At 40.6% G+C, this 16,424-nt stretch overlaps 1 protein-coding gene across 4 annotated transcripts in view; it reads right to left on the minus strand.

Moving 5' to 3' along the window:
• Positions 1-16,424, minus strand: part of NRP1 (neuropilin 1) — a 114,264-nt gene that overhangs the window by 6,844 nt on the left and 90,996 nt on the right. The window contains exons 12-15 of one of the 4 annotated variants that reach the window (XM_042801838.1): positions 14,083-14,166; positions 11,005-11,064; positions 4,026-4,163; positions 432-703 (exon numbers count right to left, since the gene is read on the minus strand). In XM_042801838.1, coding sequence (XP_042657772.1) covers positions 432-703; positions 4,026-4,163; positions 11,005-11,064; positions 14,083-14,166 — 554 coding nt within the window. Of the gene's footprint in view, positions 1-431; positions 707-4,025; positions 4,164-11,004; positions 11,065-14,061; positions 14,167-16,424 lie in introns of all 4 variants that reach the window. The other 3 variants (XM_042801840.1, XM_042801837.1, XM_042801836.1) reach the window with 3 other exon arrangements.

Below are 16,424 nucleotides of genomic sequence, written 5' to 3' on the forward strand. Positions count from 1 at the left end.
GTTGTTAACACACATCTTCATTTGTCACGATGCCACATCTAAATGTACTTTGATTGTGGACTGCCAATCTGCACTGCATGCCTTTATGAACTGATCTATGCAAATGTGAATTTATATAATGTCATAACTTCATTAAATACTTTTACATCAGCAGCAAAACTGTGGCAAGAATGCAGTTTTGTGACAGATGAAAAATGACCCTTAAACTATTTATTTGGCCTTTGATAACAAATTGCTTATATCACTGTCATCTGAAATAGCATGAAATATGCCACTATTATTACTGTCACAGCAACAGCACCTCATCTGTAGGTATAATACTGACTACATAAATTCTTCAGTGACATTTTCTTTTATGGTGCATAAAACATGACCAGCAAGGTCTTACTGGCCTCAGTTCTGTTGCATGAATAAGAAGCAGCTAAGCTCACCTGATAGTGTTTCACAGACTTGTGAAGAAGAACGCGACCTTCCTTCCAGAAGTTTGCCTGGTGCCCGCTCAGGGTCCACAGCACCTGGTCATATTCGTCTGGCTTTTGGTATCGCAGTTTGATCTTCAGGGTGCCAACGTGTGCGCCGGACATGTGGTACCAGAAGGTCATGCAGTGGGCAGAGTTCTGCGAGTAAATCACGGGGCTCAGCAGTCGGGCGACTTTCCCTTTCTGGCTTTCGTCAGCTTGTGAATAAATGAAATTGCCATCTCCTACTGTGACAGAAGGACTGCGTTAGAAATAGCCACCAGCTTTCATTTTCTTTGTTACCTAAGAAGCCCCAACCACCCCTGATTATTCTGTTTTCTTTCCGCACTGATGAGTCAAGACTCACAACCGAGAGAGTCAGAGGGCATTAGCTTGGGAGCTCTAGGAAAGCTGATGTGCTCTAAGGAGAGTTTATTTCTTCTGGCAGTCTCCTTTGCTGTTCATTGGGATGCTTTGTGCTGAGAGTGAACTGTAACATGTTCACTCCATGGCACACACAAGGTGTTTGCTTTTGCCCAGGGAAAGAGGCAAAAACATGTTTGGTGTGATATCATATGCTTCATTAGTTAGTGTGTACCTCCTGAAGAGAGCCAGCCCTAGTTCAGCAGGCTAGACAGCAAATGCTGGGGCCTACATTACACTAATTGTGCAAAGAGCTATTTTTAATCTCTGTTTGAAGTAACCTGTGCTTCAGAAGGCAAGATTAGAATGGGAAGAACACTGGAGGATAAAACAGCTTTGAAGAGCCATGGTCAGAGATCAGGACCTGTGATCTAAACAGTGCTCCTAAATAGAGTGAGCATTGTCACAAGTGGTGCCAGAGTTATTTGTTTGATTTTTGTAATAATATATTGGGCTTTGTATATTTGTGAGCTTTTTCCCGAAGGGGTAAGATTATGGCTGGTATTTTCTGAAGAGCATAATGGATTTATACATGGTGAAATCTGAACACCTTAACTTGGAAAATTACTTGCTTATTCACATTGGGAGAGAAGCACGTGGGAGTGTGATTAGTTTGGTAACAGAAAATTGCTAAGTAAGATACTACAGAGAAGGGCTTCTGACATACACCAGCCAGGCATCCATTCCAGTCAGCTTTTGAACAGCTTCTTTGCAGGGAATTATAGTGGAAAAATAAGAAGTTTATCTGGTGTGTGTAAGAATAGATTGCAATTGTAATGCACTCACACTAAAGGATGGAGACTGGCATTGGTGTAAGGTTATTTTAAAAGTAGGAAGGAGAAAACTAACAGTAAGAAATATTATACCTCAAATGCTGAAATAAGCTCTTCTTATATCAATGCATAAACAAAAGAAAAGTAAAAAGAGGCAAAAGGTGATGTTTCTGATGGGTGGTATTTTATCAACATTGGCCTTTGCTTATACATGATATACTTAAATTACACTTGAAATAATGTATAATTGAGACTTGTTGGATTGTAATGGTATAGTCCTGCACCAGTGAAGAAGGGAAGATGAGCAATGCTACTTTGGGAGGTATAGGAAGTACAGGGTAGTAAAAGATGAACCAGGAACAGAGAGAAGTGGGTTAAACCCAGTGGCTGGAAGGAGTGAGACTAATAAATGAGAGAGAAATATGAGAGGAATATTTCATCTAACATGAGAAAAAGATGTTTTCTTTTGTTCGGATTTTTCTGTGGGCAGTCAGAGGTATCCTGGCCAATATACTTGTGGAAGTATCTGGATTTTGAAAAAATATTATAGGGGAAGATGATGATCAATTGCCAAAAAAGGTTTATTTTTTTCCCCTATATTACTACAGTAACATCTTGTCTAGCTTCTTCAGCAGGAGTGCTTGTGCCTGTATGATCTTTCCAACTTTGTTTCTGTGCACAGGGCAGCACAACATGTGCAAATCTCATCAAAGAATAGTGATAGGGAAACCCAAAGGGAGGAAAAAAGAAAAATAATCACAGCATTAGGATGGCTGTCTCAGTTGGAAGACCCAACTCTGGTCAGATTTAATCATAACATGTATAATTTGAAGTGACATACAGCATATCCTGCTGTCTCAAAGCAACTGCTGTTGAAGATCACTTCTGTGGAGTTTCTTCTACACATGTGCAGCTGAGAGCAAGATATTCATGGGAGTTGCTTATTGCAGTTCTCCCAGTATGTAGGGTGGCCTTGCTGTGTAGTGGTGACATGGAGGGGCTTGTCTGGGATGTCACTGCCATTCAGGCTGCTCATGGTTTGCGTTCACACCCACCCTACTCATTCTGTACCTGCTGGCAGGCGAATGGCAAACCTGGGAGGTGAAGATGCCCTTAGAATTGAAGGAAAATTTTGGAAAATATTGAAAGTTAGTGTGGTAAGGAGAAAAAGGGGTTGCCTGTAAGACTTACTGAAGCTACTGCTAATGGAACAAGTAAGTCTTCTGCACTATCAGGGCCCAGCAGAAACAACAGAATCTTATTTGAAGAATGTAATTTCTTCAACTCCTGATTGAAGACAGGTTCAGTCTCTCTATACTCCTTGGTGGCAAAGTGCAGATAGCTCTCATTTCCAGAATATTATTGCAGTGCTGGGTCAGGAACTCTGTCTTCATTGTCTTAATTAGAGCTTTACTTATGCATGCCTTTTAGATTTTGTCAGTCTCTGGCTAACATAGCTTTTAACCTCTTTTCAATGTCAGATCCTACTGAGCCATTTCACTTTACATCAATTTTTCCACCATTACAGCCTTCACTTCAGCTAACTGCATTTAGTTAATTTGATGCCATTTATTTGTACAATGCCATTTATAGTCAAAGTATTATAAGTTTTTTTTTTTTTCCCTGAAACTACTGTACTTGTCTTAAGATTCAATTGAAAGTGTCTCAGAATTTAAAAAGTCCAATTTTGTCTAATTTCCTTGTCATTCTCATTAGGCAAAGGGGTTGCAGAAGTGGGAAGGGGGATTCATCTCAACACATTTGATTAATTTGCACGTATGCAAGAGAGAACACTAAAGTGAGAGGCTGTGCAGGTCATGCAGTGCCCTCCCTTCTCCACTAGCCAGCAGCATATTTATTGCCTAATTATGCAGAGCCATGAGTTAGATACTACAAAACCAACCAATCAATTTCCCAGGGTGATATTTCTGGAAAAAACGTGTATGAACAAAGGGATAGCTATAATCTGTAACTCCTGTTGGAGAGGAGGAAGGCATGGAAATATGCCCATCTGGGAAGCTTCACTTACAATACCTTCTGTGGTGGGCAGTCCCTGTAACTACAAACAGGAATAATGTCAGGTTTGTTCATGACTCTGTCACTTGGTAAGTGATATTTGCAGTATATTTGGTCATTCAGAATTTTTTCCTACCCCAGCTGAGGGTTATCCAAAGGTAAGTCAGGGGAAGGGAATAGCTCCAAATTCTGACAATAAATGTTCTTTATTCCCCAACAGAAAGGACCATTATGGTCAGTTGTGACTACGTATTTTAGGTATACTTCACTCTCCTATGGTTTTGGAAGGCATGTTGGTATTAAATAGCACAAGCTCTTCCCATGTAAAATGGCTAAATCATGAACTCATGATTACCTGTGTGGTCTTGAATTGGCCCAGTTTTGCTAGTCAGAATTGCCCACTTTAAATCCACCTGGTTGTCGTGCTCCCAGTGGCACAAAGTCTTTTGGGATCCCCAGCCAAAGGCACAGTTGAAGTTGTATAGTGGCAGCTCTGCAGGGAAAGAGAGAAAAGGAGGATGAAATGTGATTATTAATTGCATAATTTAGATTTTGTACTTCAAAACTAAATGCATGCATTTTACCATTAACAGAACCATTTCTAACTGAAACTCTGAGAAGCCATAGCAAGAGCAGTCCTGCTGGGAAACAGATGAAGAATGACTATTTCTAGTAAATGATGTGGTTTTTTCTTGTCTCTTTATGACCCATATTTTGGGATTTTTTGTGGTTAGATTAATTCTTCCAATTTGCCTGCATCAGTTGATAACTGTGCTGTAACATATATGACTCAAAAAGAAAGCTCTAGCTTACTTATCAGATATATTTTCTTGTTGTTAATATCTATTTGAACCATAACAGTGCAACATTTTGCAACAACTCACAATAAGATTTGGACAAAAGTAAGAAAGGGCAGAAACACTAGTGGAATGTCCTTGGCAGGAAAGGATTTCTTGTGAAATGTATAGTACATGGCTTCAGTAAGGAACTTAATTCAACAACTTCCAGACAGTTAAGTAGGCCCACAAGATGGCAGCATTGAAATGGACAAATTGAGATGGAAAAGGGACAAATGTGGCTGATTGCCAAATGAACTCAAAATAAGCTTCAAAATAAGCTCCATGTAAAACAAGGGAAGTCTGGTATTATGGTCAGGATGAGATCATATCTTGTTTTCATCTTCTCTTCATTTCTTCCCAAAGTTTTAATACATAGTAGCTTATTTTCTTCAACAGAGCTTGGAATTTGGGTGGAAAGATTATACAAAGATAGCATATAAATCCTTTGCATTTCTTATTTTTGGAAACAGTTTGAAATCTTTTGGGCTTTTGGTTCCTACCTCATTGGTATGAACTTTTATCTCACCTTGAGCAATGACAACTCCCAGTAGAGCAATACCCTTCCCTCAGCAATGTGACCAAATCCTGAAGTCTTTTCTCAGGCATGGTGCACGCCTTATTAAAGAATAACTTAGGTTTACTTTAATGAGTTGCTTTGTGCAAGTATGAACTAAGAACAAAGGACTCTGTGCTCCCATCAATATCACTCTGGAGGAAGAATTGTGTTCCTTGCCCATTATTTGAAAAAAAAAAACAGGAAAGAGAATGCAACCACTTGCATGTGTTCTGTTTACTGTGGGAAATCATGGAGAAATATGGGAAGTGTGTTGGGACCTGTGACTGGCCACACCTTTGAGGTGGAGCTGTTCAAGTCTGAAGAGGCAAAGACCTCCTCCATGTAGTGAACTGCCCAGGGAAGACTGGAAAGGCTTTTGAACTCACAACCCATATTTTAATGGCAACTAAACTAGAATAATAATTTTATCAACACAGAGAAACCTCAGGTGAGTAAGTTGAGACAGAATGTATATGAAAAGGGTTCATCTATCATTCTCTCCTTGCCTGCTGTGTCTTTGTTTGGTGAGTCTTTGCTCCCAGATACAGTTTTAACTCATCTCACTGGATTCCTGCATTGCAGCCACTGGTCCCTCTCCCCTCTGGTCTCTAGAAAATTTCTTTCTGTCAGCAGAGAGGTCTGAGTGTGCAGCAGTTCCTGCCCCTCCTCTCTGCCTGTCAGTACCTTGGCTGTGCTGCAGCACCTCTCTGCACTGAGCCCTCATTCTTTGCTCCTTCCTTTCATCTGCCCCATCCCGCCTGCCTCCCCCCTCCCTCCCGCTGGCCTCCAGAGGAGTCTACTCCACATTGTCATGAATATGTCATCCTAGCTGGGAACAAATGAATTAAACAGCTAATGTCTGACACAGGAATTCAATGTGGAGAAAGCATACTTCCTGGAGGACCCTAGCCTTTTCTAGGAAAGGGGCAGATCGTGGTGAATAATCTCTTTGGGCTGAAAATGTTGAAGAAGCAGAACTCAGTCTGTACACATGTGAGTGCAGAAAGGCAATCCATTATGTTTCTGTCTTCAGTATATGGTGTTTTTTTTCTTAGACAATGGGGCCATGATCAAAGACATCTTGCCCAAAAGGGGACATCTGAAAATCAAGGGGAGTTTTTAAAGAAACAGAGTGACATTGAAATGAACTAAAGGGTTTTAAGTTTTAATTGCCTTTCATTGTCAAGGAGGCCTAGAGAGAGCTATATTGCATGGCTTTGACATCAGAGCCATGAAATAGAACTTTAGAAAAAGTCTTAGAAAACTTAGCAAAGATAGTGATAGCCTGTGTGGTATTCAAACCACAGGAAAGGAGAACAGTGGTAGATCACATCAATCTGAAGATATCACACAACATAAACGAACACATATCACAAAGAGACTGAAAGGACTGGTATGTTCAACTCTGAATAAAAATAAATAGCAGAAGACACGGGAGAAGTCTGTAAATAGGTGAAGAATCCAGAGAAGGAAGATTACAATATTCTGTTTTCTCCATTTCATAGCCTAAGAACTGTGAGATATCCAGTGAAGTTCAATGCAGATCAAAGGAAAAAATTTGTCATGTGACATGAGCAATATTTGTTTCCCTTCGATGATGCTAAGGTTGAACACAGTTCAAAGAGAACTGGACACTGAAACGGATAAGAAAAATATCCAGAATTTAATTGTTAATTCTAGTGTGCAGGGAGTGACAAAAGCCTTTTGCTTCACAGCCTGAAGTCAGCTCTGAACATTGGGATTAGAAGGAGTGTTTGAAAACTTGAGCTAAATTTCACAGTACCATATAATAGAGAATTTCTTACACTTTCATTTGAAATATGTAGTCCAGGAAATTGTCAAAGAACCTAAGTCTGATATGCTTTGGCCATGCCTGTGTTCCTTGGCTTTGGACTCAGAGACAGTGTGGTGTAGCATAAAAATGAACTTCCTTTCTATGCAGAAGTTAATGAGAATCCTCTGAAATTGAGCAGAATTTGACCAGTAACCTGCTCTCAGTTTGCTATTTCTTGCTAGGTTCCTATTGTTTTCTTAAAAGTGATTGTGTTAATATATTCCTTAGACAATCACAGCAATAGGAGTGAAGGTCAAAGGCAAGGCATTTCACAGTGCTCTTATTTTATGGGCTCCTTAAACATGGCATGTCTTACTGTCTATTCTTATGTCTAAACCAATGCTTCTTCTAGGGACTCATAAAAAGAAAAAATAGACCTGCTAGCCAATTAATAATAGACACTTGTAGCATCAGGATAGGTTCATTAGTCGTACGGACAATGGATCTGCCCCAGCAAAAGACAGAATAGTTCAGTGCTGCTATTAAATGTCCCAGGGGGCTGATAGAGTAGCTCACAGCAAGCTACAAGCAATCTGTCCTCTTCTTTGTCCTTGAACTATAGCTTGGCAGCTCTGGTGGAAGGAAGGAAAGTGGGGAGGAGTAGCATTTGGTGGGGTCCCTCTGCAGTGCTGGCCCATTCCCCTGCTAGAGTAATTCTCCTGCCAATAGGTGATTGATTCTGGGTTTGTGTGTATTGGGAGGATGAAGAAAACTAGCTATTATGTAACCCAATAGCAGCAGTTCAGATGAGAATCTGGGAGGGAGGTGTGATGAAATCCCAAATGCCTTTTTCAACATGTAGGGTATGTGATATTGAATTAAAGCAGATTTATCCTCTCAAAGAATAACCAACAGCTGTACTTCTTGACCACATCTTGCTCACAGCTGGAACCATTACTGCACACAAATAAGAAAGTAATGTGAAAATCTAGTTGAGTGAGTTTCTTGCAAGTCCATTAATCTTTCGTGGCCCACAGATTTTGACATATTTTTAGAACTCCTTCAACAAGAGGCAAGAAAGATCATGATGGTATTAAAGATACTATGAAAATTCTCTATAGGATGCTCTTGCCAAAGGGTAAATCAACATTAAAATGGGAAATTACACACATAATTTGGACCACTTCAAAGCAATATATTGGGTCTGATTTGTATTTGCATTTCACCTTTTTATACCACTTATGCTGGCAGCACAGAATTACCTTAAATGATAGTAAATGATAATTTAACTGCTTTAATATCCCTTTGTTGATGTAAAGTTGTCCCACTGTAAATGAGAATCAGACCTATTCTACCTTTAAATGATTTCTTAGCATAGATTTTAACCTCAGGATTTCTTAGTTATATTTTTCTGAAATAGCTATTACATGTGCGAAAAACAAGATACTTTACTTCTTGAACTGTCTGCTTTACAGAGGACTGAGTTTACATGCTGAGAGCACATAATGTAAATGAATAGCTTGCTCTGTATGTAAATAGCTAAGAGTCAAGCATTTCAAATAGTCCTTTGGAACTGAAAAAGATGTGTCCAAAAATACTACATGTTGGTGAGTCTTAGGACTGAGGCCTGAAAGGTATTTACCTTGACAGACAGATTTGTTAAAGGCATCTTTTTAAGCTTGAGGAGGAAAGTAGTTCCCCTCCTAAAAAAATCCAAACCTTTAAACATTTTAACAGTTTGAAATCATGATTCTTTTTTATTTTCTTACAATTCAGTTTCCTTGTAATGAACTGTAAAAGTCTCTTTGATGGAAAGCTTGTTTATACATGGAGGCTTTGCAGTTATTTGCTCTTAACTGTTTCCATAGTGTATGAAAGATGCTTGAAATAGGATAATCTCAGGCTTTGACACACACAAGCATGTTAGTCTGGGATAACAAGATTAGAGGTGTTTGCAGGCTTGAATGCAGACAGGAGGACAGCAAGACGTGGCATTAGCACCTATTGCAGCAGTGCCTGTGCCACGGCAGGTGCTGCTACTGAGATGGCTGGTAAATCTCTGTCCCCAGTCACTGTGGCACAAGCTGCTGTGGCCAGCATGGGCACTGTGTATCTTATGCAGGGTTACCCACTGGGTCCTGCAACCTGCAACTAATCAGGTATATCTCTTTGTCTTGGAGTTCATAATCTATCTCAAGGTGCATTGGCATCTTAAGGTAAACCAGCCCTTAGAAGGAATTAAGGCTGAAATGGAAGGCTCAGTCCTTGATGAGTTAAATTCATACTTTGTTCAGTTTGAGAATAGCTGAAAGAGCCAGAGTGCACTTATCCTCAGCCAGCTGAGGGCCAGGGGGCCCCCTGAGCAGCTCTGTAACCTCAAGACCAGTTTAAACGACATTATTTGTGTCTGCTGTAGCAGGCTCTCACTCTCAGCTGCATAGCCCCTCACTCTGATGTGCTTCATCATGCCAGCCAGGTCCAGCCTTGCCCCATCAGCAGAAGGAAATGCTTACACTACCTTCATGCCAGGAGGGGTTTCCCAGTGTTGAGGGGAACCTCTGTCTGCCCCTTTTTGGGAGTTTTCTGTCTGGTTTTCAGTGAGGGATTATGAAACAGCTAGAAATTTTTATGTCTTAAACTGGAGATTCTGGAAACCTTATTCTTATTTATCTGACTGATGTCTACCTATGATCTTTGTAATGTGCTGCCATGTGGGAGCCTGGAGTTTGGGATATGAATCTATCCCTTATTCCCCAGAAAGAAACAGTTCCTACTAGCACAATGCAGGGAAGTAACATTGGCATGCTCTGAAGAGAACCTCAGGAACTCCTTCAGTAGAGAAAAAAACTTGGCTTATCATGGACTAAGCGAAGGTGGTGGAAGAGCGAAGTAAGGTGAGAAAATGAGGATATCTTAACCTCTGGCAGAAACAGTCTATCTGTTAATGGAGTGTCCCACCCAAGCCAAGGGGATTAAACACAACCTGCAAATGCAACTGGCATTGAGGAGGAGGGAGGAAAACTGCATTGCCATCGTGTTTCTCATTGCACCGGTACTCCACAATCTCCCTCTGCTCGTAAAGCAGGGCAGAGCTAGAAATGGTGTATGCTGACTAAGCCAACTGGATGACCCTGGAGACGAATTTTGAAGAGAGTAAAAGCATTCGCCTCTGCAATATCAGAACACACAGGCCGAGAATGGGAACAAGATCTGAGGTAAGTCAGCTCTATCTCTTAATCAGGTCAACACATCAGTGTCCTTTAGGAAACTTTTGCATTATTAGTCCCTTTCTTTTATTTGAAGCAAGAGCGGATTCTATCACATGGTTGGAGAAACAATGATAAACACTTACCCACCCTGTTAATAAATCACTTTCAAGACCTGTGTCTGACTGTGCTTTAATGGAGGAAATAGGAGCAACTGAAAACTGACTTCTTTATTGCTCCACAATTATTAATGCAAAAGATTTTAAACTGATGCTCATAGTTTTTTGGAGTTTGGGTTTTCTGACCAAATCTATCTTCTCTCCCACTCCCAGTAAATTGTACAGGATATTAAAAATGGTGTGAAAGCTGTGGAAGCAGCAAGCTAAGGATTTTAAAAGCTGCTGGTTATTCATTAACTGAAATGGACCTGCTGCCAGTGACAACTGGTTTTTCTCTTTTCAAGTTCATGGTAGTGGCTTGTGTAACCCCATTTTGAGAAAACTAGCTAGAAAACAATATTGTAAAACTGCCAGCTCCCTGTTGGAGAAAACTGGCAAACTTTACTTGTCTTAGTTTTGTAAAACCATGGATATAAATAGTGAGTGGTCCTGTGTCGCTTTGTTTTTGTTTTCCTGGAGTTTGCAAGCACACTTTGTGTCACTGACATGCCACATTTAAACAGAGTGCACTGTGTGATTAAGTTAGTTTAATTTTGTCAGCATTTGGCATTTGCTGATGCAGAAGGAAATCTTGTTCTCTTCTGTGTCTACATGTGGATGAAAGGAATAAAATATTTACTGTACAGAGCTGAGAGACCAGATGCTTCTTTACTTCAGAGACTTTTAGGGAATGGGAAGTCAGGAAGTGCTGCAATTCATTATTTTGTCTCTGGCATGAAATTTGGGTATGGAATTTATTATACTTTTAATAAGAAAACAATATTTTTTTTTTTTTTTTACCTGGTTGTAATGTATTGTCTATCACTGTTGGCTTTTCTGTATTCAGCACTGTAGTACCACCTGGAAAAGAAATTATGCATATCATGATACATGGGACACAACAAAGGACACAGAAGTCATCAGGAATATCCTATATATAAATCTGAAATATTACCATCTTTATTAGACGTGTAGGTAACTGAGTATGTAAGCTTAAGCATGAAAATATGTCATTAAAGATCTGGTTTCCTTTATCAAAAAGGAAAGCAAGAACTCATCATTAAATAAAGCTGTATATCTTTGGAGTCCTTGCAAACACCAACTAATCAATCCTCACCATGTCCCTGTGGCCACCCTTGTTTTATAAACACTGATTTGCTCCAAATCGCATAGGAAATTAGCGACTGATCGTTGTAGCACCTCCTAACACTCACCAGTTTTGTTCATTCACCCATGACATGTTGTTTCTCATACCAGGGATGTGAGGTCCTCCAGCTCCTGCCATGCTCGGTTCTCCCTGTGGGTTGTTTCATAGCTGCTTTGTGAGACCAGCTCACAAGAGAGGTGCATGGGAATTGGCTGAGTTTAGGCTATTGTCTAAGGCAGGCTTCACTTCTGTCTCAAAGAACAGGCGGAATTAAGGACTTCCCCTTTGTCTTCTTCTTCAAGCACATGAACAAGAGGTGAGTGGGGTCATGGCCCTCTCCTAAGCTCACTAATTGATATTTTTAAAATACTTGACTTTTTAAAGCAAGCCTCATATTGATAAAGGAAACAAAAAGTAAATTAGCACAATTATAAATGCGCAGTGGGGTGCTGATTACCAGTCAATGGCTTTTATTTTCTCCAGCAAGCAAGTGCTTAAAGCATTATAGAAAGGATGACTATGATGACTTCCAATGACAATGAATGCCCAAGCTGTATCAGCTTTATGTTTGTGAGAATGATCTGATGCGAAATGCTATAAGCCACACAAATAGAGTAGCTCTGTATGGGGTCCAAATAGAGCAGGAAGGAATCTGGCCTACAGCACAATTACAGTTAATTGCAAGGGAGACTTCACTGTGATACTCACATATGTGCAAGTGCTATCAGGGAAGTGACTAACAGTCGTAGCCATGAGAAGCGGGTGCCACACTTGCCTTGGGAGTTGATAAAAAGGGGTAAGGCACTGATGAAACCCACTCTGAACTGCCCTACTATCCTTAATGGGCCACAAGATTTACATACTTTCCTACTATGTATTTTGGAGGAAGAAAAGAATGTTTACAATTAAATTATTGGTAAAACCACTTCTGCGCATTTTAGTGTTATAAGTAACATCATACATACGATGCAGTGTTTTTACAGTGTCCAGAACAACTGGGCATGCACTGGTCAGAGTTTCTAGGTGGTATAGTAATAAATTATACTAAAGCGTCTGCACTTTTGTAGAAAGGCAATGTAGCAATTTTCAACTTTAGTACTGAAAGAGGTTCAGTTCCCGAAAAGAGCTGGTGCTCAGCAAGGGTGGTGGCTGTTCCCTTGTCTTAGAGACTATAAACTGCTCCCTAAGCACAACCTGCAAAAATTGCCACAGGGATTTTCTTCTGCTCAATAAGCTTTCCCTAAGGGACATGTGGGATGCAGTCCTGAGCTCCCTGATGTGCAGAGACTATGAGTGAACAAGGAAGGTGCTTGCATAGATCTGTCTCCTTCCCTCACACAACCTCCATCTATGTGAAATACGTCTCTACCTACTGGGCTTTGCAAGCCAGCCCTCAGTGTAGGGCTTTTCAGGAAGCCCCAGCATTTCTTGACCTGGCTCCTCCCTTTCAGAAAAATAAATAAATTACAATGTTTAGTAACACTGACAGCTTTCTGAGCTACCTTAGCACAATACAGACTATTTTATCAGACTCCCTGCATGGCTGTTTTCAAAAAGAATACGATTCATCTGGGACACTGATTTGAAAAGCAGTGACAGTGACTGTGCAGTGTCTTTTCCACTCAAGAACTGTTTTTCAATTTATGATTTGCAACATGCAGGTATTGGCAAAGCTCAGAAAGGGTTTGATGCTGAAACTGCACTTTCATTTGTATCTGCTGTCAGATGTTCTACTCGGCTGCTTCCAAAAAGCCAATCTCTTACCTAAGGTTTCCCAATGTCCTCTTGGACAGCTATTGCCAGATTTTAATGCTATTTTATATAATTAATATAAGAAGTAATAAACATTTATTAGATAAGCACACCAGGGAGCAGTGATGAAATAACTTGTGCCACTGTGTCCAAAATTAGCTCAATTACTGTAGATGTATAGATCTGCTACAGGAAGATCTCATCAAACAGGCCCAGAGCTTTGTGGAGCAAGTGACCTCCAAGAAGAGATCAAAAATGTAGCAGTGCAGTGTCAGCTCTCTCAGAAGGATAGTGGTTCTGTGCAGAAGTGAGACAATATGAAAACTAGCAAGCTTCCTCTGTTCCAGATCCAGACTGTGTTATGGCTCTCCCTCCTATTTTTCTGCTAGTGGTGGCAGCTTGGAGAACATCAGCCCCTCTGTGGCTGTAATGCAGTGTTGGTGAGGAAGCTCATGGAAATATTTCTGGCAGTATATGTGTGAGTATGCTTTAATGAAACAAATCTGCTTTGTTTCTGTCTGGGAAAGGTCTGAGGCTGAGATTTGAGTCCTATACTAAATTTTAAGTATGGAAATGTATATGTATCTTGAACCTAAACAATATTTCATTTTGAGATCTTCAAACTCAGACAATAAACCTCAAAAGGTTTGTCCAGCTTTTTTCTTAATAAAAGAAAGTTTGATTAGGACATTTGATTAGACACAATTCCTGTTCAAAAAGATTGCCCTCTCTTCCAGCTAGTCATTATTATTTGCTTCAAAAATTACATAGCTGAGAAAAAAATCAAAAGTATTGTCTTATGTAAAAGGCAGATGCCTATGTTTTGACAGCACTGACAATACAAACTGCATACCAATGTCCATTTATGTTGAGTTAAATCAGTGCAAACGTTTAGCTGGTAACTGGTGATGGATATGAGCTACAATGAAGCTGCAATGGAATGAGGATGGTTTCTGCACCTGTCAGTTGGTAGTCATCACCTGTGCCACTGTGACAGTTTGCCTGGTCATCATCACACTCATCCACAGGTTTGCCTTCAGAAATGGTAGGGACAGCAGTAGGAGCTGAAACAAAACCCAGTTGTTCAGTTAAAACATGTGCTGGAGAATCAGCATGCAATTGGCAGTAACATTTTGATGAGCACCATATGTTCTCTTCATGTGTTGTATCTAAGGAACGAAGCAGCTCTACTTTGCAGGTTAGTTAGTATTTCTTTGCAACAGGACATACCTGTTCTGCCTCCTTGCACTAAGGCACTCCGCTGTATCTGACCTCGAGGGCTGAGCGTAGTTGGGCAGCAAGGCCCTGGACTGTCTATTCACTGGCTGATGAGTGTTTGTTTTCCTACCAACAAAGAGTGAAATCCTGGCAAGGTAGAAGAGTCTTGGGGCATGGGTGTGGGGTAGAAAACCCATCATTTTATTGCAGGCCAAAGTGTCTGTGAGTGGGCCTGTACAGAGGAGCAGGAGGAGTGCAGGCTCAAGGTGGTAATTCTCCAGAACCTGCCACTGCTGAAGAAAACTCTGCAGAACACATATATGAGAGGAAATGGCTGAGCAGAGTCCTGGTAACAGTGGCAGGAAGGCAGTGTGATGTAGAATCACTTTGTGCTCAGTGAGGAGATCTGGAAGGAGTTTCTTTTGTTTTTGTTGAAGTTATAAATAAATAAGACGTCAGTGATGTCAGTCATCCCTCCCGGCCACCTGCCTGCCTCTCATTGGTGATGACTTTCCGGTAGCTGCTGCATCACCAGTAGAAGTCTGACCTTTGTTATTGCAACTAAAACCTTGAGATTTGTGCAAGGTGCCAGAAAATATATCTATACCCCAGTATCTGCAAAACATACCACATCTGGAAAATCAGATACTTGGTGTTATGTTTAGATTTATGTTTTATGCTGCAAGTATAGTTCCCTGGCTTAAGATAACCACACCGGGAATGTGATCCAGGCATTTCTCTGTTCTCACCTACTGTTATTTTCATCAACAATCTTTTATTATAAGCATTGAAATAATGTACCCATTTCTCAGATTCTTCTTTGCCCTTCTACTGCCCCCAGAGCTTGCTGGCCACATAAGATCATATGCACTGACTTCATGGCCTGAAAATTTCTGGAGGGGTGGTAGTTTCTGAAGTAGCTATATTCTGGGATGAAACATGGCATTTTCCCTAGTTAAAGAAACAGTTCTGTACCTATTATGAATTATGCAGAGTGTCTGTTCCCCACATTGCTTAAAAACCCCTCTGGGATCTCCCTCTAGCTTTCTACATTCAGTTAAGTTTCTTGATCTTTGTGCCGCTGTATAGCCTCAAGCTTGCTTACACCTCTGCCATCATTTTGTATAAGCCCCCCCGGGATGCTTCAAGCACACAAAACTTCTCGTTGCTCATTACTGCTGGAGAGCTGATTTCTACTCCTATCTGTGTCTACCTCCATGCTGCTTTTCTCATCTCAACTCCTCTCTTGCTCAGTAAATCTCAAGTGACTTCTCTTCATTCAACTCCCTCCTTAAGATATAGTTATACTACAAAGTTTTCTTATTATGCTTTTCCCATGGTCAAATAGGAATTGACCTCACCTGTCCATGGGTGACCTACAGGTGAGCACCCTTCAAAAGTACACCATAGCAGAAGGAAAAATGCAATAGTATGTGTCTTGGGGAAAAACTGTACTTGCTGTTGCAGTTTGCCTAAAAGCAAAGGTGTTTTGCCTGGTCAGTCTCCTCTTTGGCTCCTCCATCTCACTGAGCAGTGTGTTTTTGTAAGGTGGTCCACAGACCCACAGGAACCCTGTGGCCAAAGGACTTTACCCACAGGTTGTCAGTTTACATAAGGCAGGTGATGGGTTTTCTTTTTCTGAACAAGTAGCACAGTAGTCTTCAGAAACTAAGTATTCCCACAGGAAATGAGGACTTCCTGCAGGAACAAAGAAGTATTTCCAATCTCCCCAGTTTCCAGGACAAGTAAAAAGCATACTTATTCAATCTGGCCTTCACTAAAAAAACAACACAGAACTCATCAGTTCTCACAGCAAATGCCTCCCACTCTTCTGCCTTGGGGGAGAAATGGTGAGAAAGAAATGGAGGCAGAGCAGTCAGTTCCATTCATCTTGGGAGCCTGTTCAGCTACTTCTATATGAGGTATCATATGAAACCCTGAATAACAAGGTTTGTTATGTGTATTGTTAAGCTGTGTGGTTTACAAGCCATGTCACTATACCATCATCCACCAGATAAAATTGTGAAATTCATGTAGTGTTATCCATAGTTATATATGAAGTTAAATAATTACTGTTTATGTAACAAGAATCAAAGCTTGAATT

This window comes from Tyto alba, unplaced genomic scaffold (genome assembly GCF_018691265.1).
Source record: "Tyto alba isolate M040663 unplaced genomic scaffold, T.alba_DEE_v4.0 Super-Scaffold_38, whole genome shotgun sequence".
Taxonomy (NCBI): domain Eukaryota; kingdom Metazoa; phylum Chordata; class Aves; order Strigiformes; family Tytonidae; genus Tyto; species Tyto alba.